Raw genomic sequence first — 27,681 nt, 5'->3', positions numbered from 1 at the left:
CCACGGTTCTCTTAGAATCCTTAAGGTCTTCATTATTCTCTTATACCTTTAAGATGATACGATTAATTTTAAAAAAATAGTCCCACATAAGAGGTCCCACATAAGTTTAAGGGAAAATTACAAAAAACCATCCAAAATACACTATCTATGCAACTTACTCCCATCCAAACCTTTTCTCCCATTTTTTTCCCCACAATAAACTCTCTATGCAAAAACCCGTCAAGGTAAATTTTTTTTTTTTAGATAGAAATGCCCTTCCCGTATAAAAAAATCAATTGGGGCCGACTGTCGAACCCAAGTGGCACATTGCCGGAGCACACTGTTTAGAACATATATTGCTGGAGCGCCTTCAGATATTACCGGAGCGGCCTATTCAATTGCTGGAGCGCCTCGTCTCCAGAACAAGCACTACCAGAGCGCATTTTGCAAATGCCGGAGTGTTGTCTTCTCCAAAACATGCACTGTTGGAGCGCATGTGTCTCGAGTGCCGGAGCGTTGTGTCTTGAGTGCCTGAATGCCCTATTCAACTACTGGAGCACTGTGGCTCCAAAGCATGTATTGCCGGAGCGCCATTTGAGACTACCAGAGCGCATTGTCTCCATAATGTGTATTGTCAGAGTGCTGTATCTTCAATGCCGGAGCACCCTATGTAATTGCCGGAGCGCCCTATGCAATTGCCGGAGCGCTATGGCTATAGAGCATGTATTGTCAGAGCGCCCTTTGAGACGACATTGTCTCCAAAACATGTACTACCAGAGCACCTTCTAATACTATCGAAGCACTGTGTCTTCAGTGCTGGAGCGCCTTATGCAATTGTCGGAGCGCTGTGGCTCCAGAGCATGCAATTGTGGAGCGCCTTTAGGACTGCCGGAGCGCCTTTGGGACTGCCGGAGCGCATTGTCTCCAGAACGTTGACTGTCGGAGCTGAGGCGTGTGCTAAAGTTGGGGGATAGTTTAGTCTTTTTTTATTTTCTTTTGGGTTGGGGAGGGGGGGGGGGGGTTGGATGGGTTATTTGTATAGAAAGGTGGTGGTTGTGGGAAAAATTTTGAGAGCAAAGGTTAGCTGAGGGGTAAGTTGCATAAAAAGTATATTTGGGATCATAATTTTCCCTAAGTTTAAGATAATATGAAGAATGCCCCAACATACGAGCCATCACGGTTGAGCTAGAATCATGGTGCCTTCAATCACGGTTCACTTTGAACCGTGAGATCTCCTAATAGGCACCACGTGTGTTAGTACTGTGATGTTGTTCATCTTCACTTAAGAATTTGTTCATCTTCACTTAAGAATGGTGATTAACTTAGAACTGTGAAGAACTAAAAATATCCCCCCATAAATTATCTAAAACCATCGTGGTTTTGACTTAATCGTGATGACTTTCACGAGTCTAATACTTCCGTAAAAGGTATTTTGGTTGCAAGATCCCAAAAGTGAAAAGGGGGGATTTTAGAAGATTTCTAATTTTTTTTCTAATAACCTAACAAAAAAGAGAATATTTTTTTTTATAATTTCTTATGTAAAAACTAGGGCACAAATTTTAAATATTACAAGAAAGAGATATTTAAAAAAAAACCCTTTTATTTTTATTAAAATACATATATTACTCGTCAAAAGAAAAATAGATTAATAGAATAGAATGCAGTTTGCATAAGGTGTCAACCTTAAATAATCAAATTAGAGCACGTCTCCAAATGTTGTTGAATGATGTAGTTTTTAATATTGGAAATTTTTATAATAGTGTGGTTTATATTGGACCGAGGCTCTAAACAATCAAAATAAAGTGCACCTTCAAATAGTGTTGAAAGATGTTTCAATATTGAAACTCTTTGTGGTGGCTTAAAAATTTATTTTCAACTCTAATTGTAAAATTTAAAACTTCAAAAGTAGTGTAGATCGAGTATATCTATAAACACCTGAAGAAAATTGACGGTCCGAAAATGCATTACAAGATGCAATATTTCTAAGAATAGAAATCCAATTTTTCTCCTGTCCATACATCTTGAGGTCCATATGATCAATTTGAAGATTTTGGGCTTCAAAACAACCTATTTTAGTGATTCTTTGAGGTGCACCGGGAATTGATTGTTTAGAGCCTCTACTTTATATAAACTTTTTCCTTTTTATAATGGGTCAACAATCTATTTTCAGCCCTAGGTTTGAGATTCAAAGCTCAAAAAATAGTATAAATCTATTAGTTCTTTTATTCTTAAAAATTGACAATCCAACTATTATACTAAAAGATGTACCATTTTTGGCAATTTAAATATTATTTTATTTAGAATCATATTTTAAAATGTCAAGATGATATTTCTAGTATAGGAACAACTTTTTTTATGGGTTTTTGAGTTGCGCCTTATTTCTACAGTGGAAGGTTGATGCCTTATAGATAATATTTCACCAAAAAGAGAAGCCCAACTTAAAAAACACCCTAAAAAAAAGCTTGTATAAGGTGTCACCCTAAAAATCCAACCTAAAAGGTTACTCCCGCATCAGAAAATCCTATAGTTGAACATATCGACCTCGTAATGTATAGATTATTACAAAAATGGTTTTAAGCTCTATGGTAAGTGCATCTTATAACATATTATCTAGATCGCCTATTTTCAAAATTTCAAATATTTATAGATTTGTTTCGATCCACATTATTTTTTGAGATATAAATTTCATAAGTTGGTCTTAAAATAATTTTTTAGGCCCTTTTAAAGTTTTTGGTACAAAAAATTCATCACTTAACCAGATTTTAGAGGTGCGCCTGATTATTTATAAAAGAAAATGGCTTGATAGGGATGCAACTCTATTAAAATAAGTAAAGCATCACCTCATAACCCATCCAAAACCTTTACATTGGTACTCTTGGCTTGAACATCAAGGTTGTGAAATACAAAATAGAATTTCAAGCTCTAAAACTAGAGTGTATATTGTAACAAATTATCCACATTGTTCATTTCGCTTTAAAAGTAGGGATTATATACATTGAGACTATTTACCTTTGGTATAGGGAGATCACAATTACTTACAACCATCCGAGGTGAAATCTAATAGCTTGGATGTGTCACAAAGTTCAAGAAATTTCTTTTGAACTTTGAGCTTGGTCAATGAAATAAATGCAACCACCCAATTTCACATCCAATGGTCAATATTAATTATGACAACCTTATACCAAATATAAATGGTCTCATTATATACTTTTCCTTAAAAGTGAGTGGTCATAAATCTGCAAGATTTGTATCATTATTTGAGTTTCAAATTTTATTGTCGTTGTTGAAAAATGATTTTAGAGCTATTGTAGAGATTTCCATTACCAAAGTAAATTCTGTACAATTTGAAGTGAGAATTTATAAAGCCTAGGTCATATATAAACCTCATTCATTTATGAATGGGTGCGGTTTGTACTGAGCCGAGGCTCTAAACAATCAAAGTAAAGCACACCCTCAAATAGAGTTAAGAAATGTGGTTTTGATATTGGAATTTTTTGTGATAGTCTTAAATGTATTTTCATCTTTAATTATAAAATTTAAATCTTAAAAAATAGTGTAAATCGAAGAGATCTATAAAAGCTTGCAAATATTGAAAATTGATGGTCCAAAAATGCGTTGCAAGATGCACTATTTTGAAATTTTAAAATCTATTTTTTTCTCATGTCCATGCATCTTGATGTCAAGATGATCAATTTGAGGATATTGAGTATGAAAACAACCTCTTCTAATGAAATTTTTGAGGTGGGCTCTAATGAAATTTTTGAGATGGGCTCTAATTTGATTGTTTAGAGCCACGGTTCTATATAAACTTTGTCCCACACTAAATACTAAGAGCTCCATGGTCTCGAGGTGGACGACAAAAGCCAGTTCACATATTCTCACTCTAAAGTCCGAGCATCACGAGTAATTCCCTCTCCACATGGTCCCTCTCGTGCAATGTCTCTCTCTCTCTCTCAACCCTCCATCTCTCTTGCTCTCTCTAACCCCCCTCTCTCTTGCTCTCTGTAACCCGCCTCTCTCGCTCTGGAATTCATTTCTTCTTATGATTAATACTTTGAGATGAAATGAGAGGCTCGAGAATTTGTTCAGGAGGTGGAGGACTTGATGTTTCCTGCAACTCCTTGCCACCAACCTTTCTGTATTCTCTTTATTCAAAATAAATTTTAGGTTGCAAACTGTCAAGATCGGCAAGTCTTATCCTTTGCAAGAGATATTAATTTGTGGTCCTTTGAAATATTTGTGGTTGGAGGGAGTTGAAGAGGAGACCTCCTTTCAAGATTCGCAAGCCTTACTCTTTTCAAGACAAGTCTGCAGTCGCGGGCCTCCTTTTGTTAGACGGTTTTATTATTTCAAATTGTAAATCTCTACAATCCAGGGATTTACAACTAAGAATGTCATATATCCTATAAAACCCCCATAATCAAGGGATTATATTTGGCATGTAATTGTAATATATAATTATTCTCTTTGGGTCAATGAAAATGATCGATTCTCCAAATATTAACATGGTATCAGATCATTCGCAGGGTCCTCCTTTTTTATCTCTCTACTTCCTCTCTCTTCATAGATCACAAAAACCTTGACGCGAGGACACCGCAGAAGCCCCTTCGTCCCTTTCCCCTGTAGCCATGACTGTCCAGAGATATGGAGACTCCCAATCAAAAACTTACTAATCAATATGGAGACTCTATTCCAAGACTGAGCCATGACGAATTAGAAGAAGGGAAGCAATGGCTGAGTGAAACCTTCCATCTCATAAGGTATGAAGATGATAGCTTTCCATTCATCAAATGGGTTATTGATCTCGCCAAAGCAGCAGTCCTGAGATATGGGGTACGTGGACTTGTGATTGATCCATACAATGAACTTGATCATCAAAGCAATCTCTCATCTTTCGAGGAAGAAGACGAGCCATCTCCTTTAACAAGTTATCATATCTTTGCAGCCTTGTGAAGGTGAAATAGCTTATTAACAACATCTGCCTGAGGTAAACGAGGATGATGCCATAGGTTTAATACAAATCTTGGAGTCCTTCCAATGAAAGGAAGTGGAAGACCTTTGTTACGCTTCTACCATTGCTTCAAATTGGAATAAGTTTGACCCTCATGCTCGTAAATGTGTTTTCCTTGGTTATCTCCATTCTCAAATGGGCTACCGTCATCTTGACCTTTCTACCAATTATATTTTCACTTCTCCTGATGTAGTTTCAGGAGAACATTTTCCCTTATCAAAATCTTCCTTCCATCTATTCCTTTGTCATTTTACCATTATCAATACCCGATGACTCCCTACCCATTGATTCACATGATGCCCCGAACACTATTGATCGCATCACTTCTCTACCCAAATCCCTTATTTCTCTTCATTAATACCAATCCCCTGACACCCCATCCACTTCCATCCCAACACCAATCTCTATACCACCCATTCGACGTCCTCAATGTTCTCAATCACCTTCCTATTTGAAAGACTTTCACTGCTCTCAAAACCGTTCTTGAGCGTTCTCGATCTCTAGAATCAAACCTGAACCCCTTATCTAAAACTTAAAAATATTGTCCAATCAATCTAAATCGAAGGTGGTCTAGATGATCAGACCTTCTGGACACTTTTCCGCCTATATTCACTTGCCTATTAAAACCCGAAGGATCGGGATTGACCATGCAACAATCTACTCTGAACCAGCGTCCACTCTAGGTGGATGTTGAGCATAAGGCCTCAACCTAAGGTATCATTTTTCTTGGTTATTTCAGTTTCATTAATAGCATTTATGATTTTGCCTTCTTAATCTTAGTTTCATTTATACATTTATATGCATTTTCTTTAGTTTCATTTATTGCTTTCCCTAGCTTTATCTCATTTTGAAGTTATTCATCAAATCACCTCCTCTCTTCATTAAATACTTCAAAATCTCTCTTGAACTCCAAGTTTAAGGTGTGTGGGAAGTCGGCTCTATTGGAGATCTGAGTGGGATAAATCCTTGTGGCCCGATTCTCACCCACAACGTAATTTGATGGGACCCTTTCTCTATCAACTCTTTTGATAAGTTTACACTCGAAACCAAAGCAGAGATCGAGTTCCTTGCCCACATTTTCAAGTATAACATTATAACATATGAATTGTAAGTACAAGAATGTTGATATAATTTACACTCCATTCATTCCCTAAGTTTATCATCGTCCTCTACAGAGTACGAATTGTTCATCCGAGTCATCCGTTGTCACAAAATAAATTGTTAAACCTACATGTACCGTGTCATTTGTATATTAAGTGCAATTAATTTTTTTATGGAAATTTCAGGCCCCCCCAAGCCACGAGCTGCAAAAAGCACCTATTATGGTGTGTTGCTTCTCTGCTCGAATGCCATTAATTTTTTGACTGCCTTTGACAAAAGGAACGATGAATCACAACCGTTAGAAGTTCACATTTGATGGCCCGGAGGACGTGAATTTTCATCATCAAACTTTTTCCGCCTCATAGCCAAGTGTTAAACCAGGTAGTGCATTCTATGTACGAGTCGCTCAGGTGTATCGACTCTTTTTTTGCTGGCTATAGGGTTGGCAACAAATGGGGTTGGGTTAGGTTAGGTCAGGTCGGGTCGGGTCTAGCTCCAAGTCAGACCGAGACCCAAAAAATATTATAGGACTCAGATCCAGACGCAAACCAAAACCAAAACCAAACAATATAATGCGGGACCCAAACTTTGACCCATACCTGAAAATATAATATGGGACTCATACCCAAACCCATTTGGGTTAGGTCTTGGATTAGATCTGGGTTCATTGCCACCCCTAACTGGCCGAGACTATAGATTCGAAACGAAAAAAGTAAAAAGAGGATGAAAGTTTGAAAAAACAAGATCAGCAAAGCCCTTCAGCAATCTAAACCTTGACCTCAGCCCACCATTTATTTTGTAGCTGAGGCGTTGCGACTAAGAATAGATTGATGGATGCCCAAATGCCTGCGGTACCAAATATCATGATACATTGAGTGGCTGTAAAAGAAAATGCCGAGTAGCCTCTTTTTTAAACTTTTCATCTCGAATAGCCCTTTGGGTTTTACGAAATCCTTTTATGTCTGAGTTTAAAATTTTGGGACAGTTAACTCTTCAAATATGCTTTCTTTTGTTTTTTTTACAAATTTAATTTTTTGTTTTATAAAAAGAAATTTTACGTAAGAACCGGATTTAAGATCTGTCATATTAAAATAGCCCAAAATTGACCCGTTATTATCCAAAAAGACAGAATTTCAAATTTTTTTATTTTTTTTTTAACAAATTCGTCTCGCATCCGATATTATAAACATCAAACGGATTCTGGACCCTTTCCCAAACATGTACAACTGGAGCAAAGGGATAAAGAGAGAGTGCATAGAAAAAGAGATAGAAGGGTTTTGGGTGGCTTTGTAAGGGTGGAAAGTACGGTCTTGAATCATTGTAGCTTAGATGAAGTTGCAGAGATTCTGGCTTTTCAGCTTACATAGTCTGAAATATAAATAGATTCATCTCTAGTTTTGGGGTTTTTACATGGTTTAAAAATGCAAAATAGATTCATCTCTGATTTGAGGATTGTTACATGGTCTAAAATGCAAATAGATCCATCTCTCAGGATCATGTTCTCAGGCCCCAGTTGCTCAGCTCTCCCTTTCTCTACCTTGTGTGGGTCTAGTGGATAGAAATGGCAGCCACAGGAAGAAGGGCTGAGAGTGAGACAGTCCCTCTGCTCACCATGACAACCGCTCTCTCCCTCTCTCTCTAAAAACTCTGTCACAGCTTACTAAGAATGTTTTCTCTCTCTCTCTCTTTCAAGAAACCCTACCCAACTCGCTCCAAATCTCTCTCTAAAATTCACTGTTGATCTCTCTTTCTCAAAACTCTCACCCAAATCACCATTGATCTCTCCCTCACTCAAAACCCTCACCCAACTCACACCCGACGGCTGGCCTTGAACTTTTTTTGGTAAGCAATTGTGGGTCGAATATAAATCAGTCCCACATTTTCCGGTGGAGTTCCGGTTGCACAAGCTAGTCTCGACATTTTTCGGCGAGTAGTTCCGGATGTACATGTTTGCGAAGGGGTTAAGAGACGGTCCGGTGGCAAACTTGTCAAAAAAAAAAAAAAAAAATTTGGGATTCCATCCTGGACATATTTTGTGTGTTTTGTTATATAACATATTTTAAGTGTAATCCACACATAAATATCTTTTTTATAACATGACAAATCAACTCTCTTTCCTTTCTCTCATGCCTAAAACCAATCTTATTTCGGGAGACCCACTCTATAAATGTAGACTTTGATGTCTAGATGATCAATCTAAGGATATTTGAGCATCAAAACAACCTCTTCTAGTAAATTTGTTGAGGTGGGCTCTTACTTGATTGTTTAGAGGTTGGACTCTATATAAACTTTTCCCTTTTACAATTACATCAATATATTTAGAACTTGCAAAGTGATTAATCAATATTTTTATTACTATTGTTAATAGATTATTATTATTATTGTTATTATTTGTTTCTTTATTAAAAAAATTTATTGAAATTTCTTTAAGATAAACTATTGGACAATTAATAAATTATGGGTGTGCTTTGTATAAGGCTGAGGCCCTAAACAATCAAAGTAAGGTGCACATTCAAATAATATCAAAAATGAAAGAAAGACCTATGTGATCTTTTACCAGAGAATACATTTTTTTTTTTTCACCCCTTTCTTTTAGCAGAAATATCATTTACAAGTGGTCTTTATTATAATAAGATAAATTTCAAAATAAAATCAACATAACAATAAAACCAATATCTTAACAACTTGATGTCATTGAAACAACTATGCATTGTACTTGATAATAAAAGATAAGATTGCAAGAAACAAAAAGAAAGAGTGTCGGAGATTATCTCAACTGGGCTTATTACACCCCACACCGAGTCACCACCATCCAATGGTGGTGGATCAACGATCTAGCTTCAAGCTCGAACCGAGAAAACAAATTTTGACTAAGCCACACCAATGGAACATGAAACCCCTTTGATCACAAACTTCAACCTTAGGTGAATTCTCTTAACAACCTAGTTTGAGAGAGATGGATTCTCTTTTTGCTAAATCCTAAAACCCTTAGCCGTAAATCTATACTTGAAAGATAGGAGAGAAGAACTTTAGGTTCTTTCACAATGTGGGAGAGAGAGATGAAACATGAGAGAGATCAAATATGAGAGAGTGGTGTGTGTCCCTTGTTTGGGATATGAGAGAGAAAGATGGGAATTAGGTACAAGAGATAAGATGCACAGATTTTTTTGTGGAGACAATCCTTTTTATAGGTCTTGAATAAGATTAGGGTTTCTTAGGGTTTTATTTAACCTCTTCTTGTAAGATTGAACATAGACCGTCGATCAATGGTGACTTGTGGGGTGAGAGATTTGAGCCATCCATTCATCAACATTATGAAAGGTGCATGAAATATTATCCCCCTTTCCTAAACCATTTTCCCATCAATTTATTAAAATAAATATCATGCATTCTATAAAATTGCACGACCCATGTCACATATTCCATAAGGATATGTCAAATAATATCAAGTAGATAAATATTACCAAATATAAATAAGATAAGATCTATATCAATTCAAATTGATCATCTCTTTAAAACAAACTTGCTACAAAATAGATAAAGTCATGGTCAATATATCCCTTCCAAGATTTACCACATGCCACAAATCAAACTAAAATTATCTTCAAAGCAAACAAGAGAATCCAAAGTGGGTGGGGCGTGCCACCCTTTTGTGGCACACGTAGGCCCCCACCCACATGCCACATGGTGGGCCCATGTGCACTATGGGCCCCCATGAAATATTATAATTTTTTTAAAAAAATTGAATAAAACAATTTAAAATATGTATTTGAATTTTTATAACTTTGTAAGAACAATAACTGTATTTTTATAAGTCCAAAAATCACAAATAAAATATTTAGAGATTCATAAAATTCAAATAATAAAACTAAAATCATTTCAATAATAAAATGAACACAATTAAATTAATATGATGGGAAAATGATCCATATGGTTTTAAGAATCCAATCTGTAATAACGGGATACTCCACCTTCAACTGTGGACTACAGACCACATTAGCTTTATCGAACTGACCCAGTGTTTCTCATGACCCACAGTCCAAACAAGAGCTCATTAGCGGGTCACCAAAGTCAGATCGATGAGTCAAGGGGTTGCAATCCCAGTATATAGATTACAGGTCATCCCCTAGAGACAAGTCAAGGTCACCACGATTTGATGTGACCACAGCTCTATGATGCATAGGGGTATCTCTCGCACATTCATACGCTTCACCCAAAGGTGGATATCTGGCTTGCTCGAACAGTCTATCAATATGCATGCCGTGTGATAGAACATGGATGAGGTTTTGGCCCCCGTCTCAATGGGCCACCATCACACACAAGAATCACACAGTCCCTCGGCTCACTTATGCAGGCATGTTCTCTGACTTCATCAAGGGCTAACCCATAAACCCTCATCGGTTTGTTCTTCATGCCCAGGTAACATGGATTTTTTCTATCCGACTGATCTAGATCGTTAAACATCGATCGGTATCAGCAAACCATCGTTTGCTTAGTATGGTCCACGAGGGACCACACTCCCACTTAGTTTATGTTCCACTATATCATTTCATTTTACAAATACTCATAAGGCCTTTAAAGGCCACATAAACCCAACAGAAAGATATTCTTTCAATACCATTTGTTTTTATGATGACCTAAAAATTTATTTTCATATCTAAATGTAAAATTTCAAGCTTAAAAAATAGTGTAGATCAAATAGATTTATGAGCACTTAAAAATCTTGGAAATTGACGATCTAGATAATATATTACAAAATACGTTTGATATATAGTAAAATAAATGATTGCACTTTAACTATATAAATGATTAAATGATGTGTTTGATATTAGTAAAATAAAAGGATAAAATTTCTAAAAAGAATAAAAGAAAACGTATGGGGCCTAACCGTCCCAAAGGTCTAAAATCCAGGGGTACAGTGAATTTTGGTGGGCGCAAAGGTTCAATGGGATGAAAACAAAAGGGCGTTAATTGTAGGTCATTTTCACTGAAAAGCAACAGTACTTTTCTGACTCGGCCCTCGCGTGCAGGAGTGGAAATAAAAAACGCGAACTGAGTTTTCATGAAATTTGGGTTTCTCCATCACTGTTGCTATTGCTTGAAAATGGAGTGTTTCTTTGTTCTTTCACCAGCAAACAAAACAAATGTAGGGTTTATGAAACATAGAAAGTAAGTACAGAGGTCAATGGCACTTCTCTCTCCTCATTCCACTGTCATTGCCCGCTCTACCACCTTCTTCGTCTTCAGCAGAGGCAGCGGTTACAGAGACCGCCATTTGTGGGTTCACAAAGAAGGACCGGAAGGCAGGTTAGGTACTCATCTCTCTCTCTCTTCATCGGATTAAAACTTTAAACCAAACATCTTTTTGCCTGTGGAACACACTCTCTCTAAGTGCTCGAGCACACACTCTCTCTCTAACACAATTACGCACTCTCTCTCTGCGTTAGAGTATGATTGGAACTCAGTTCTCTTTCTCTCTTCACATCGGATTTGCACTAAAATCCTTTTTAGCTGTGGCAATCTCTCTTTCTTTTTTGACAATAAAAATTTAATCAGGTACTGAGGCATTTGATCATGGCAATATCTCTCTCTCTCTCTCTCCCTTTTTAGCTATGGTAATCTCTCTCTCTCTCTCTCTCTCTCCTCCTTTTAGCTTTGGCAATCTCTCTCTCTTTCCATCTCCCCCTTTGGCTATGAATCGCTCTCTCTCTCTCTCCACCTTCCCTGTGGCCATGAAGTTTTCCCTCTAGTTCTCTCTCTGGCCTCCTCTCCCCCTTCTTCCATGAATCGTTCTGTGCGCGCTGGGAGGGTTAGAACTCTATCCTCTCATTTTGCCCTATATCTGTTACAAACCTCAACAGGACAATCTCTATAAGATCAACCTAAACCCAACCCCCCCGGGAGCGGACTCTCGCTCTCTCTCTCTATCTCTATGTGCTTTAGTATTAGTATGAAATTGCACTGTTTACTTCCTCATCTCTCATAGATTGGATTTCAGGCTCAGGATCTCTGCTTGCTTGGCACTGAAAGGTCCGGAGGAGGGAAATGCCTCTCCATCACTCTCCTCCAATGAATCAGGCAATTTCAGGATCATGTTCGCTGCTGGTGGCACTGGAGGCCACGTCTACCCTGCCATTGCAATCGCTGATGAGATCAAAGCCATGCACCCAAATGCTTTCATTCGATTCGTTGGCGCCAAAGAAAGGATGGAATGGAATGCCGTCCGCTCTGCTGGGTTCGAAATTGTCCCCTTCCCCTATCCTGCACTAAAACACCCCTTCTTCTCTCCCCAAAACTTCTTTCTACCCTTCCAACTCCTCATTTCCTTTGCATCGAGCTGGAAAATTCTCAATGATTTCTCCCCCCAAATTGTGGTTGGGACAGGTGGCTATGTGTCAGGACCCTTGTGCTTGGTCGCGGCTCTTAGAGGCTTCAAAGTTGTGATTCAAGAGCAAAATTGCCAGCCGGGGTTGACAAATAGGATACTCTCTCTCTTTGCGACTCTCATTTTTGTTTCTTTCCCTGCTTCTGTGGGCTTCTTCCCAAAAAGCAAGTGTGTGATCACTGGGAACCCCGTGCGCCCATCTCTCAGAAGGTTTGTGTCAAAGGCAATTGCAAGGTCACATTTCTTTCCCAAGGCTGCAAGGTCGGCGGCTTCTGCTCAGTTGGTTTTGATCCTTGGAGGCTCTTTGGGTGCAAATGCAATCAATATTGCAGTTTTGAACTTCTATTTGCAAATGTTGTCGGAGCATAAGAATAGGTATATTATATGGCAAACTGGGCTTGATGCGTTTGATGAGATGGAGAGCCTGGTGCGGGGTCATCCTCGAGTGTCATTGGTATCGTAAGTTCGTTTTTTTCTCGCTTCCAACAGTTTTTTAGTTTGTATTAGTTTTCTTTTCTTGTTCTTCTTTGAGTTCTTTTTCTTTTTCTTCTATGTATCATTATATTGGCTGAATGGTCAAGTTCTGGAATGATTTTGAGAGGAAGCTAGTCTGGATTGCAATCCATCAAAAACTTTACTACGATAAGATTGGAATTTTATTGTACAAGTTTCGTTTAATAGATGTGGTGTATATAGTGTGAAGTGTGGTTTGTTGTGTAATGGACTAATGGTTGATGTTCGAAGTTTTGTGGATTTCTTTCTTCCATCAACTCTCCTTCTTAAGGGGCTTTTATTCGCATATAGAATTTTTTGATGGGGGCTTGGCGCTTACGAATCCTTGATTCTAAACTATGTTTGATTGTCAAGGAAGTGACGGATTTAGGAGTGATTAAAAACAATGAGGCTAGACTCCAGACTTGGAGGTAACGCACCTTGATTTTGCTAATGAAACTTTCATATAATATAATGCCACTTTTGCTCAGGAGAGAATTGGATCTTATCTTAAGGTTTTTTGAACCCATGATGGGGCAATTTTCAGTTCTTGGCACAGTTTACGGGTATTGGCATCCCCAGGTTCTTCTTAGAGTTCATCCCATTTGTTTGAAGGTGTATACTATATGTTGCCCCACTGTTATATATTGGGAGACCAAACACATGCATGAGTGTGATAGGTCTCAAAGGTGGCTAGCCTAATGAAAAGTATATTGTGTTTCCTATGTGGGCATGATTATTCTCATTGAGGTGAACATTCCTATTTGTTCTGTCCTTATTCCACAAGTGGAGTAGCATATTATTGGTAATGATTTAGGAAGCCTTTCCTTGGCAAAGTGATCATGAATTGGGAAGTTGCATATAGTTAGATCTGAAGAGCTATTCTAACCCAAGGTGAGCATCCTGTGCCTTGAGTTGCTATCTCTGAAAAATCCTTTGGCTTTTTGGGGTTGATGGTGATTGTCTGCCATTTAGGTTTGTTTCATCTAGCTGATGGGTTGTTCATTAGTGAGTTAGGTAGGCTTAATAGCACTATGGAGCTTTGTAAATGCATGAGGTTGTGAACATTTGAGCTTGGGAAAGTTGGTAAGTCTAGAGTTAGTGACGCTGGTGGTATTCTCTGGTTTTCTCTCTGGTAATGTGAAGTTGTTTTATAGGACCAATATTTGTGCCTTAGTTACCTTGAATTCAGATGGTTGGTCTAAGGTTGTGTCATTCAAGAGAGAGTGAAATTGCATGGTGCTGTCTTTTTATGAGAAACGATTAAAGATTTTAAATTTTATGAGTTGGTTCCTGTTTTTTTGATAGATAAATCTGATTCTCTATTGAGCAGCAAACATTCATTATAATGCTTTTGAGTATTTTTTGTTGATTTGGGCAGAGCTGGTTGATTCTCAGTTGTCCCCTGTTAGAGTTATACAGCATTGTGAGATTGTGAGAACTGAGAACCCCATGCTCCCTATGCCGTGGCATCCTTGGCTTTGCATTGGGTTCAAGGCTATCGCTGGTTTGTATCAATTCACAAATCCCTCATACACCACCTTCCAATGCTCATACATTTTTATGATGTGTATGGTTACAGAGCGTATGGTGTATCACCTTTTTCTTCATTTTGAGTTCTTCCAACATATTTTTGTCCTTTATCTTTGACTTATTCTAAATTTTTCTGGTTATTTTGCGATTGGTGGCTCTTTCAATTATTTGCTGGCAATAATCGCATTTGGGTGACGAGGTTTAATTTGTTGGGATAGTTGTTCGAAGTGCATTAGAATGCAAGGAACAAATGGGTCTGTCCCTGATTTACAGATTTTGCCCGAGAAGACCTGAATATACATTTGGTAGAGACACACATTACAACCCAGCCTGCATTCAACTGGGTGACCCAACCCACATCCCCATGCGCCAGCTCTTTGCAAATTAAATCTTGCTTGAATTGGCTATCTCAAAATACACCCTTGATTGCAATTGCAAGTGTATTTTCACATTGTGAACCCTTGGGTGTTGGAGTTTGTTAGAAGAATCACTAAAAAATTAGCATATATCTTTTTGTAGGGAAGCTAGATTTGAAGTTATTATTTGTATTAGGCTTTAGTAAGTTCCTCGTGTATCACTTCGTTTGCAGGGAAGTTCTATGATTTTCAGTTCCACAAGTCATTGAAAATTTCAGTCTCCTATTCCCTTAATGAATCTGAAGGGAACTAGAGGCTGGGGCGTGGTGACTTGAGCTTGGGATATAATGTTCAAATGCCACTGCTTGTATCTTTTCAGTCATGGTAGTGATGCATCTATAGTCTTTTACAATTGCTGATGATCCATGACCTGGAACAGCATCTATGTATGTATTATTCCCCTTCTTTCATTTTTACTATCGCATCTTAATAAATCTTGTGACAAATTGTCATAATCTGTCCCACCTAATAGCACGATGACATCATAGGACTGTTGGGTAAGCTTGTTTTTTACGGTTACACATAGTACTCATCTTGTAATAACTTGCCTCCTTAATATAAAATGCCTTCTATGATCACCGCTTTACAGTGTTGTGTAAGCATTCAAATGATTTCATAACCTGTCAGGTACATGCATAGAATGGATATGGCTTATGCTGCTGCAGACCTCGTTGTTTCTAGAGCTGTTTCCATGACATGTACCGAGATTTTGGCCACAGGGAAGCCTTCTATCCTGGTAGCGTTCTAACGATTTTTTTGAAGCATGAAAAAGTTCCTCAGTTTCAATGTGATATGGTAGTCATTGTGAAGAAAACAACAGATCACAATTTAAGTATAAAACTAATGTAGAATTGTTGAGCAGTTGGTTTTCTATTTCTCTTACTTACGATAAGGCATTGTTAGTTTGATGAATGAGAGCATCTTGCACGAATGTACGGTTAACTTGCTTTTAATTTGGTGGCGTAATGTTTTGGATGGAACACTTTGAATATGTTAAAGTGTCAAGTTTTACCCAAAAAGCCATTGAATCACTTCCAACCACTTCAAGTATGCTTCAAGAATGACGAATGTACTTATTTTCCATTTTTCTTTGTCTCTCCTGCATGAATTGGATGATCACCTTAATGTGATATGTTATCACTTTAAATTTTCATGAGGAGATGTATCAACCACTTCCACTGGATCAGTGATGACACATCTAGCTGATCCAAGTTTCCTAGTCATGAAGAAGCAGTTACATGTGTTTTTTGCCAAAGACCCGTGGTCAATGTGACCCTATTTATTTTTTAATCAGTCGAGGGCCCTTCAGTAAACAATAAAAGAGAATGCCTCCTTGAGTAATGACATAGGAGCAAGGAAATCCCACATGAGAAGGCTAGGTTTTGGCAATTAGGGTTTATGAGAGCTAGGCTTATGCTAAGGATTAGATTAAATTAGGGTTTGGCATGGACGTTTTGAAAGATAAAATATAGACGACGTGGGTAGAATAGGCGTAACTATGAGTTAGGATCTAGGATTGGAGTAGATTTGTTTTATGAAATTTAGGGTTTGGTTGATGAAGGATGAAACAACGTGGTTGGCTAGTTAAGGTTTTGTTTTAGGGTGAATGTCGAATGATAATGTGGGGAAAATGCTTCAGTGACGCAATCTGCTTTCCCGAGGCATAACTTTTCATCGATGTCCATTTGGGATGATCTGAAGATCAAATTGAGGATCTCATTGAGATATATGATTGTCTCTTAATTTGGGCTTCTTGGTCTCTAAATCATGGTTAGAGGCCCACCGAGATTTTTAGCTGCGACTTTCAAGGTTAAGAATCACCAACTGTGACTTCCAAGGTCAATGTTTAAAGACCGAGTTACCTCTATGTACCCCACGCTACATGGGTTTTACATAATAAAAAGGGAGCTCCACCCCCCATAGTTCATCATTCTCTAAAATGGGTGGCATGATTTAAAAAGCAGACCGCCCAAATCATGAGCGGCAAAAAAAGGCGGAAATCCCTAGGCGCCCGAGAACCCACATAGGTGGGTGCCCAGCGCCCAGCCCTGAGCAGCTGCTCGGGGCCTACGCCCTACCCAGAGGCCGAAAAGCCACTCGTTGATGGTATTTTTTGTCATTTTTTTTTAATACTAAAAAGGCAAAATTTTGGGTTTTAGGTTCATTTAAAACCGAAAACCCATTAGAGCTATTTTAGAGAGAGAAAACTCCAAAAAGCTATTTTTTAGTGATTTCCATAGGATCGAAGGGTTTCTCAAAGTTATGAGAAATTGATTTAAGCATTACCCATTGATATTAGATTTAATTATGAATATTTTATAAATCTGTTAAAGGGTTTTTTAGAAGATTTTAAGTCCTTAGACACATCTTAGAGGTAGAAGTTTGGAGTTGAGCAATCAAAGTTAGTGATTTTTTTTTGATTGCTTGTATAACTTGTATAATTTTGAGATGCCTTCTTTGGGATGTAATCGAAGTGGTGATCTGGGTTGGAAATATGGCTACAACCTGAATCCTTCAGATAAAACTTGCATAAGATGCAAGTTTTGTGACAAGGATATAAAGGGGGACCATAAACCGGTTCAAGAAACATCTTGCCGATATCGGGGGGATGTTGCCTCATGTAAATACGCTCCTGATGCTGTTAAAGATGAGATAAACAATTTTTTGAGTTTTGTAAAAATGAAAAAAGACATGCATCTGTAGCAGAGATTAGGTCTGGGGTTTGGGTCAGTTATGATGATGATGACAATGATGAGGACAGGGAGGGATGTCAAGAGGTAGAACAACAACAATCCATTATTAGGGGGAAGGGAAAGGGAGTTGTAATTGTTTCTGGGAGTTCGGGGCCTAAGATGTCTCGGGTTAGAGGCCCTATGGATTGTTTTTTGCCCAGGCCTAACCTTGAGGTTACAGGAGAGAAAACAAAGAAGCAAACCACCACTGAAAATAGAATCAAGAAGGATGAGAGAGGTGGAGCTGCTTTTTATGTTGCTACATGGTTTTATGAGGTGAGCATTCCTTTCGATACTGATTGCTTAAGCAGCTTCTACGCCTTGGTAGAGGCAATTGGCCAATTTGGGTCTGGGATGAAACCCCCATTCCCATATAAGCTTCTAGAGCCTCTTTTGAAAACAGCGGTGAGTGTCACGAAGGATGCTGTTGAAGTTCAGAAAGATGCTTGGGCTTAGTATGAAGTTTCTATTATGACTGATGCTTCGAGTGATAGGAAGAGAAGAAGCCAGACGAATTTGCTAGTGAATTGTGCTTTAGGGATTGTTTTTTTAAGGTCTATTGATGCCTCTGATCATAGCCATGATACCCATTACATATTCCAAATTATGGAGAAGGGAACCAAGGAGGTCGGGGAGCAACTTGTTATATAGGTTGTCACAGGCAATGCTGCTCTTAATGTTGCTGTTGCTAATTTGTTGCGCATAGCTTACCTTAGAATCTTTTGGACACCATGTACAACACATTGTATAGAGCTCATGCTTGAGGCTCTTGGCGGTTTAAGCGAAATTTTAGGTGCTTTGAAGAAGGCAAAGTCACGAATTTCATTTATAGCCACACTCTCACCCTGTACAAAGAAGAAAGAGATTGTGAGGCTTGGGGTCACGAGATTTGCGACCTGGTACTTATGCATAGGTAGCATACATTTGAGGAGAGTCCAGTTGAGGCATATATTTATCTCAGATATCTGGAGAGCATGTAAGTGGTCCAAGGATCAGGTTGGGAAGAAAGTGAGATATTATCGTTTCGAAGGCTTTTTGGCCAAGGGTGAGGGGCGATCTTAAGGTATATTTTCCTCTTGTCAGAGTCCTTCGCATGGTTGATAGTGGGCTACATATATGAGGCTATGTAGAGATGCAAGAGAGAGATAGCACAAAATTTAGATGATGATGAGAGCCGCTATAAGCGTATTTAGGAGATTATTGATGAGAAGTGGGATAGGTAGCTATATCGGCCATTGTATGCAGCTGATTTGTCCCCTAACATAGCGTCTTAAGAGTCCTCTCAGGTATTCTGACTTCGGTTCGATGCCTTTTTGTACAACGGTAGATGCCTCCTAGGGGAGGTGGCATCGAAAATTTGCCTAATTAACGGGTGCCTTCTTCTCCTTCATCTCCTTCTCCTTCTACTTTCTCTTCTTCTTCTCCTTCTTCTTCTTCTCCCCTTTCTTCTTTTATTTCCTCTTCTTCTTAACCTTCTCTTCTTCTTTGACTCAACCCCATCGTCTTCCCGTTCCTACTCTTCTTCTTCCTTTTCCCCTTTTCTCTCTATTGTCTTTTTTATTTTTTTCTTCATTTCATCTGCTAAATCATTATTTAGGAGGCTTTTTTGAGATGCATGGTGCTCTTAACCTCATCTTCTTCTCTGTCTCAACCCCCTCGTCTTCCTCTTCCTACTCTCTTCCTTTTCCCCCTTTCTCTCTATCGTCTTTTTTATTTTTTTCTTCATTTCTTTCTTCATTTCATTCGCTCTATCATTCTTTAGGAGGCTCTTCTGAGATGCATGATGTATTGTTGCACAAAAAATACCTCTCCCTAAGGGGCCAATGGATGCATTTTGCACCCCTAGCCCAAAATTATGGTTCAGGAGAGGAGGGAAAAAACAAAACAAATAATCGAATATCGATACAAGAAAGAAAAGAAAAAGAAGGTATATAAGTACATTGCAAAGTGGTTTTATATGGTCGGTGAGCGTTTGTTTGAGAGTAAGTGGATGGATCCTAACCCAATTCGATTGTATGAACTTGATAGTGAGGGCACAAGTGAGTGGACTATAGATCTGCGAGCGGAGCGTGTATGATGTCGAACTAGCCTTAGGGGCTGAGAAAGAAGAATGACCTAACACTAGAACACAAAAGAGAAAAATTGGGTCCAGTTGCATATCAGTTCTAGTGGTCGAGGAGGAGGCTGACTTAGAGGAGATCGAGGAAGATGAAGAATATGTGAAATCCGCCGAGGATGATATCGATGATGAGGATTCCTCACACTCAAATGCTAGAGATGCACATGCACATCCACATGGAGACTCCCTAGATGACTTATGTGATTGAGATTTCAGATTGACACTTGAGAGTTGAGAGCTGATTAGATCATCTTTTGAATTCTATTTTCTTCTATGATTCATCTTGACTCTTGAACTCTTCATAGATTTTTAATGGTTGTATATCTTTGCTTTGGAGTTTGTAACTTTAAAGTTCGTAATTGCAAATTTGTGGTTATGATTTTTGGATGTTTATTTGAATTATGATAATATGATGTGGTATAAGTTCTAATGTCTACTATAAAGTTAGTTTTTCAAGATTCGAGTTTCTCCTTTATATTTCTAATCTCTTCTATTAGGGGATTCAAAGTCTTCGACAATTGATAACATTGGAGTTAATGAATAAATTAAATACATGCTATCACATAAATCACCTCTATATTTTTTCCATGTATTAACCTATTTCTTAAGATTTGTTTCGGAATTTTTTATATTTTTATTGACCGCATCGGGGTGATGCACCCGCATCTGGCCCACATTGAGCCGCATCGTCGCATTGGCCCCCCAACCACATAGGGACCGCATCCCGCATTTTAAAACACTGAAGAAAACACATTCAGAACAGATTTTGGGAATAACTCTATTTCTCACTCGATGTGCTCAGAGAAGCATAGCGCGCTTAATTAGGAGGCAGTTGGTGATGCTTCTGTGTCCTATGATATTTCTTTTCAGGTTATCTCTACTTCTCCTTTGTTAGCTGTAAAAAGCAAAATAAGATACATGAATGAAAGGTTTCCCATCATCTATAAAGCAAATTAAGATACATAAACGAAAGGTGCCCATCATCTATACAAGAAATCTACAAGTACACAATCAAGTCAATGAATGGAAATAACAGGAGAAAAGCATTCCTATCTCCATCAAAGGATGAAAAAGTGCAACAAATGAAGTGGAAAATGAATTATAGTGTATATGTCCTGAGTTATTTATGGACACTTGCTTCATGGCATTGCTGGGAGGATGCATCTATAGACGGGGGTTGTAGAAATTTCAAATATCAGATTTTATATGATTATCAGTAGCTTGTGTTTTGTTGTATACTTTTATTGAATGACTTTAGGTTTATGTGGGTTTTTGGTTCAGGGTTGTGAATTCAGTCTCAATGCTTTGCCTGCCAAGGATATCTTTGCCTGCCAAGGATATCACAATGGTTTCTAAAACTAAACTCTTTTACTCCGACCATTTTTATTACAAGAATATTAGATCAAATCAAATTATAGAGTAAGAGATTTAATCGAAGTGATATACCAATAAGATATTTAATTGAAGTGATATACCAACTATTATGGAAATCCATCTTCCCCTAAATTGTTTCTATTTCTCATGTTCATTTTGTTTTTAGTAATGTGCTTCCTTCAGTTTTGCGTTTACTATTATTCTTTATTTTTTTTCAAATTTGTTGTAGATTCCGTCACCAAATGCTGCAGAAGATCATCAAACAAAAAATGCATCTATTATGGCTGAGATAGCAGGTTCAAAGGTTCTAGCTGAAGATGAACTTGATTCGACTACTCTTGCTAATGTTATTGAGGAGATTCTAGGTGTGTGATCATCTTCTTGGCCTCAAATGTGCTTGGATTTAATTCTTACTGCCATGATTCATGTCTAGCGATTCTCTTCTTGCTGCCAAATCTCTAGGTACAGAAAACTCGTGCTTCGCTTCGTGTCTTTGTAAAATTTGTAGTCATCATAGACAGTGAAGTTTAGTTATGCAAAATACCAAAAAGAATTCAAGAAGATTAAAAATAAAAACGGATGAGTTGATTGATATTAAGAATGAAGCTAATGATCCAAGGTTCAATGACTTTGCAAAATTCCATAGAATTCAAGGAAACAGTAGTTCTGAAACTATAATTCCTCTTTGAACCAAAACCCTAAGTCAAACCCTATTTATAGACTTTATTTAACCTCCCAATCCTAATCCTGATGTAATTAGAATGGCTAATTCAAATTAGACTCCACTTGACACTTTTACTTCTAATGACATAAATTAAGAGAAGCTCGTCCTAAAAACCCTGAAAAATACCTCCAATTTCGTGTAAGCATGACTTTCCACTATCATGACCACATTTTGGAAATTACAGTGTAAGCTCTATGAGCGGAAAACCAACTTCATCAGTTTTCTTGATAATAGGGGCCCAAAAATGCTTCCAAAGCCCTGAATGTCAGACTAGAAATTTGGTGCAGGAAGTGAGATGCACTAGTCTCCCCTGGTTAGAGAGAACTTGCCCTCAAGTTCTAGTCATCCGCCACCTTCTACAAGGCTTCTTTATCAAATTTCTTTGATTCCTCCTTTGTAATCCATGAATTATCTGACTCAGGCTTGCCTTTCTAACGGACTATATACAGATTGTGGGAACTGCAATGGCTAGCAATGGTCTGAATGACAAGAGCCTTCCAGATCTAATCAGTAAGCTGCATGGGCATCTGCACTTTCCACTCATCCACTTCTGCATCAATAGGCTCTCCATGACATTCTTATAGATCAAAGGCATTAAGTTTAGGAGACATTCCATATCCCTCTAGAAGCTCAATCTTGTAGGCATTATGGCCAATCTTCTGAAGCACACGACTCGGACCAATCTTTTTGTACTTGAGCGTGTGATATGTACCGCTGGGAAAACATCCTTGCCTGATAGTAACTTCTTAGATTGAGGATCTTCCTTGAAAGTAGAGCATTACCAGCATTGGTGAAACCAGGGTTGGCTAAATTTGTTGCCATATTTTGGTTTTGTCTCCTCTTTTTGCTTTTCATAGTGTTGGGAGTAGTGCAAAGAACGGTGAGAGAATTGAAAAGACTTATGGATGATGACACTAGATTTTTACTAGCTTTCAGGGTTTTGCTAACTCTTAGGGTTTCCACACAAGTGATAACTCCCATGGCCATCTTGCGAGGAGAGGGTGACTTTGTTTGCTTCTATGGTTACCGAGTATCGTGACCTAGTGACGGACGCATCTTTGATAGGTTTGTAGTTCACTAGTCAATTGCCTAGCAAGCTGACTTCTGAGGGTGTTAGCTTTAGCTTTATTGAGACTATTTGCCTGCCCGAGGTACTAATTCTAGGAAGGTGCATTCCTTGTTACAAAGATTCGGATATTATTGTTGTGTTTGACTTAGGTACGGTTGTCAAAAGTGCCAACTCAAAAGCTGGCCTTTTAAACATGACAACCATCATCATTCAAAGGAGGCAGGACTTTTCAGTACTTTTGTAGGGTAGGCATCTCAACAAGCAGGCGAAGCAGGAGTGTCTAAGTTTCTGAAGTGCCAGACACAATTATCGTGTCTGTGGTATGTTAGCATGTGCCATAAACCATCGACATAAGTTTCACAGATGGTAGAACAGAACCAGTGAGCCAGTAGCATACTTTCCAGATGACTGCAATGTTATGGGATCCAACCATATTGAACCTGATGGTTATTATTCGCATCCTTGAGCAATCTGCCAGATAGAGCTCAACAAGTGATCTTTTAGAATTTGATAGTACTTGGAACATGGTTGGTTTTCCTTGGAAGATATGGTTGGGCGGTCATTGTGCTAATGATTGGTGCACATGCAAGGCAGCTGGCAGTTATACCAGGTCATACTAAGGCTACAATGCGTACTTGCTATGCTCGAAGGTGCAAGAAAACATGGTTAGAAAAAATACAGTACTTGACAATCATTTCGAAGAAAGCATACTTGATGCCAATGGAGACGCCATTCTTTGTTTATGGTACCTGGAAATAGTGCAGCACTTGGTGTGAACATGCATGCATGTGTATATGTTTATGCATGTCTGTGCGTTTGTGTTTACATATATAAATATTTATGGTTGCATGAATGCATGTATGTATAAATACATGTATGGATGTGACTATGTGTGCTTGTGTGTATGCATGCGTGTTCTGTTAGTTAATGTTTTATTTTTTCTAGTAAGATTTATGCTGTGTTTTAGTCCGTCATTTTCAGTAATTCAGTATTTTATTCCCGATGAATATTTTCAGTTTCTGTGAGCCCTATAAATCATTAAATCCCCTTCCATTCTTGCAGGAAACGAGACCTTAATGGCAGAGATGAGTGAGAAAGCAACGAAGGCAGCAATGCCGGATGCATCCACACGAATTGCTGAACGTATCCTTTCTCTTGTTGATCTTTCCGCTGGCAAAAGTTCAAAATAAACAATGTCTTGTTTTTTAATATGAACTCGTGAGATAAAATCTTCTTCTAATGTGCCTTTCAATTCGAGGTACTTTTTTTGTGCAACCTCGGGTTGGTTGTCTTAGTTTGAGAGTGGTTGTCTTAGTTTGAGAGCTTTGTGAGCTTGAAATGATCGCTCTTGAAAGTATTTGTATTGATTCTTGTAACCCTTGCCTTAATCAGGCACTCTACTTTTTGTGGTTTAGGGAATTACATTGGGTCAACTTTGGGATAACCAATTCAACCCTGTTTCATGTAATGCACGTCCACACCAGTAATATGTGAACCAAGTTAGTATATTGGACCTGATTGAACAATACATGTATTTGTCAAGGACATGGTTTCTATGCGACCAGCTTGCATATTGTAGAAATGTGGGCTTGACAATAAATATATTTTTAAATATAATTTGATCCTAAGTTTTGGAGAATATATAATCTTTAGCACGGAGATCATGAATATGAAAACATAAATAACTTGAAAACTAGAAATAATAATTATATTAAAAAAACATTTGGATTGTTGCTTACATTTGTTTTTAGATGGACCACCTATTTGCATCCATCTTCAATGGATGTTTTATACCTCAGAAATAATAAATCTTTAAATAATGGAAATATTAAAATAATAATTTTTGTGTTTTGGAGTTTTTATTACAAAATGAAAAACTATACTATTTATATTAAATATGGAAAAATATGTAAAGAGGCCATTTATTTTTTTGCCGAAGAAGGTCACAATAACCATTGTCTCTTTGATTTCAAATTGGGTGATTGTAAGAGTATCATTAAAGATACTCAAAGTTCAAAAAAAAATAAAAATAAAAATTAATGGACTTCAATGACTAGTCCAAACCATCCAATTTGATATCAAATGAGTAGGAGTGATTGTGACTTTCTTGTAATAAAAACTAATGGTTTCATTTAATATAAGAAAAAGTTTGTATAAGGTTGTAATTGTAAAATGTAGAATTAAAGATGCACTTTAAAAATTCATCGGAAAAGGTTGTTTTAATGTTGAAAACCTCTAATTGATCATCTTGATATCGAGATGTATGAATATGCATAAAAAAAAAGATTTTGAGTCCCAGAAACAACACATCTTGCAATATATTATCTAGACCGTCCATTTTCAAGATTTTCATATGTTTATAAATCTATTTGGTTTCAATCATTTATGGAGTTTAAAATTTTGTAACTAAATATGAAAATAGATTTTTATATAATCTTAAGAATTTTTTACACCAAAATTACATGTTATGATAAAATTTGGAGGTACACTATAATTGGATTGTTTAAGGTTGCAACTTTATAGAAACCACACCTTTTATATAATGGGAAAGGTTTCTTCACTTCCCCTACATCATAGAAGATCTATGCTTTCCCTACCATCCAGTCATCCATTTTTTATCAAGAGAGTTACTTACCGTTTGATCTTAGATCCGGCGTCTCAAAGTATTTTATTTTTAATTTTTTTTATAAAAATTGTATGAATATGAAATTTGGTACATGCCATCTCCTCATCAGGGCACACTAATAAAAAAATTATTAAAAATATTTTTTTGATAAAATATAATGACCAAAATACCCCTCAAAAGTTTCAGAGGTATTTTGGTCATTTTATTTTATTGGAAATATTTTTTATATATATTTTTCACTAGTACGAGTTTAATAGAGGATTGGATGTCCAAAATTTGATGTCAAAATAATTTATAGAAAAAAATTTAAAATAACATAGTGTAGATACGTGACATTGTGATTGGGGCAATCTTAGCCCTCCATTCAGAATGGACGGTTGGTTGGATAAAGAGAAGTATATAAGTTTTATGCTTTAGCGAAAACATAGAGAGCTTGGCCTCATATAATCCCATTAAGTATATAGTCATACTAAAGAGAAAATCGATGATTGCTCAAATCCTGCTTATTTCGCCTCATTTTAAGCACGGAGATTTTTCTGGATGAATAGAAAAAGTCATGGGGATTCATTTTCAAAGAGAAAATAGAAATAGTCCATAGTTCATTGTCGCCACTACACTACTTTAATTCTTCAAAAATTATACCTGCCATCGTAACCACATCTTATTTTTTATTTTCTTTCATTTATCTTTTCGAGGCCTTACTCTTATTTCTTGATCTCTTTTGTTCTTGGGATTGTAGGTTGCAAAGAATGTAATTCTAAAGGGAAAATAGAATGAATATATTGCAAAAAAACCAGCAAAAGAAAAGGAAATTTATAAAAAGTTCCCTTTTTCTTTTCAAAATTGGAAAATGGTCTCTTACAACACTTGTCCCAATTTTTTGTATTTTTTTTGGCAATTTACCCATAAATCTTATGATTTTTTAGAAATTAACAATAAGTAAAATCTATTAAAATATCTATGAGTGATAAACTGTTTAACATTTTACCTATATAGATTGATTTCACTTCAAAAATATACATGATGGTGAGTTGGAATAGTGATAAATGTGTAAATAGTATCTCTCATGGATATTTTAGTAAGGGATTGTATAATGAAACCATTTATCTTTATTATAAGGAAGTCACAATTGCTCTACAAACTTTAAGTTCCTAATCGAGGAGTATTTTGTAAAAAAATTTAAAAAAAGAAAAAGAAAAAGAAAATAATGGTGAGAAGCATAAACAATGAAGAACGAGGGATATTTAGAGGGACACTTTAGATTTTCTAAATACTAGGATATATAGGATATTTACAAAAAAAAATAAAAAATAAAATAAAAGACCCCCATCAAGAGAAAAGAATACAAAAGTTGGAGACTCAAATGTAAAATCAAAATATGCGAGATTATTTTCTAATATTAAGAAATATGGGACACTTTAATTTCAAAAAAATATGACCTTTTTTTAAGACTTGGATGTAAACTAAAATGTTGTTTTTTAATTTCACAAAAAATATTGCATTTTTCCATTAAAATCTAGTAGAGTTACTCTAATGAAAGAAACGAAATAGAAACAAAGAAAAAAAAATAAAAAACACATATCTTATATTTAAAATAGAAATATGGCAAAAATTTTAGTGGGTTTCATGATTTGGATTTTAATATTAGAAGAATAAAAGAGAGTTGTTTAATTTTTTAAAAAACATAAAGGATTTTTTTTTTTTGAAATACATTAAAGTTATTTTGGATGAGTAGGAAAACAAGAATGGATAAAATTCGAAATAAACACACTAGAGAGAACTTATGTATGGCCCCAATACTAAGATGAGAGAAAACAGACTAAGGTACATATGCAGTGCAGATCTAGTACAACATTTGTTAGGAGGTGCGAGTTGGTCCAAGTAGAAGGTTCAAGAAGGACAAAGGGTGGCCTAAATGTACATGATTGGAAGTGGTAAGAAAAGATACAAGAACTTATGGACTCACTCGAGTATGGCCTTTGATAGAGCAGAATAGTAGAAAAAATAAATTTCGAAAATAAATAAGGACAACACAACTTAAAATCTTAGAAAAATAAAATTAAGAAACACGTGCATTACTCGTATAAGAAGGGAAATTGGGCAAAAAGTTCAGCAAATAT

The 27,681-nt window shown here is 37.0% G+C and overlaps 1 protein-coding gene across 4 annotated transcripts; it reads left to right on the top strand.

The window, feature by feature from the left end:
- Nucleotides 1–11,221: 11,221 nt before the first annotated feature.
- LOC18433635 (UDP-Glycosyltransferase superfamily protein) lies at nt 11,222–24,574 on the top strand. 4 transcript variants are annotated; one of them, XM_020666814.2, is made up of 6 exons: nt 11,222–11,398; nt 11,648–11,706; nt 12,090–12,935; nt 15,545–15,653; nt 21,372–21,507; nt 23,998–24,574. In XM_020666814.2, the coding sequence occupies exons 3-6, from the start codon at nt 12,184–12,186 to the stop codon at nt 24,123–24,125; spliced, it is 1,125 nt and encodes a 374-aa protein (XP_020522473.2). In that variant the 5' UTR covers nt 11,222–11,398; nt 11,648–11,706; nt 12,090–12,183; the 3' UTR covers nt 24,126–24,574. The 4 variants fall into 4 exon arrangements, with proteins under 4 accessions (XP_020522473.2, XP_020522472.2, XP_006843780.2 ...); XM_020666813.2 differs by having other exon boundaries at nt 11,222–11,403; XM_006843717.4 differs by lacking the exon at nt 11,648–11,706.
- Nucleotides 24,575–27,681: the final 3,107 nt, after the last annotated feature.

This window comes from Amborella trichopoda, chromosome 12 (genome assembly GCF_054954075.1).
Source record: "Amborella trichopoda isolate Santa Cruz 75 chromosome 12, AtrichopodaSantaCruz75HAP2 v2.0, whole genome shotgun sequence".
NCBI lineage: Eukaryota > Viridiplantae > Streptophyta > Magnoliopsida > Amborellales > Amborellaceae > Amborella > Amborella trichopoda.
This window is presented reverse-complemented; position numbering and strand designations above follow the sequence as displayed.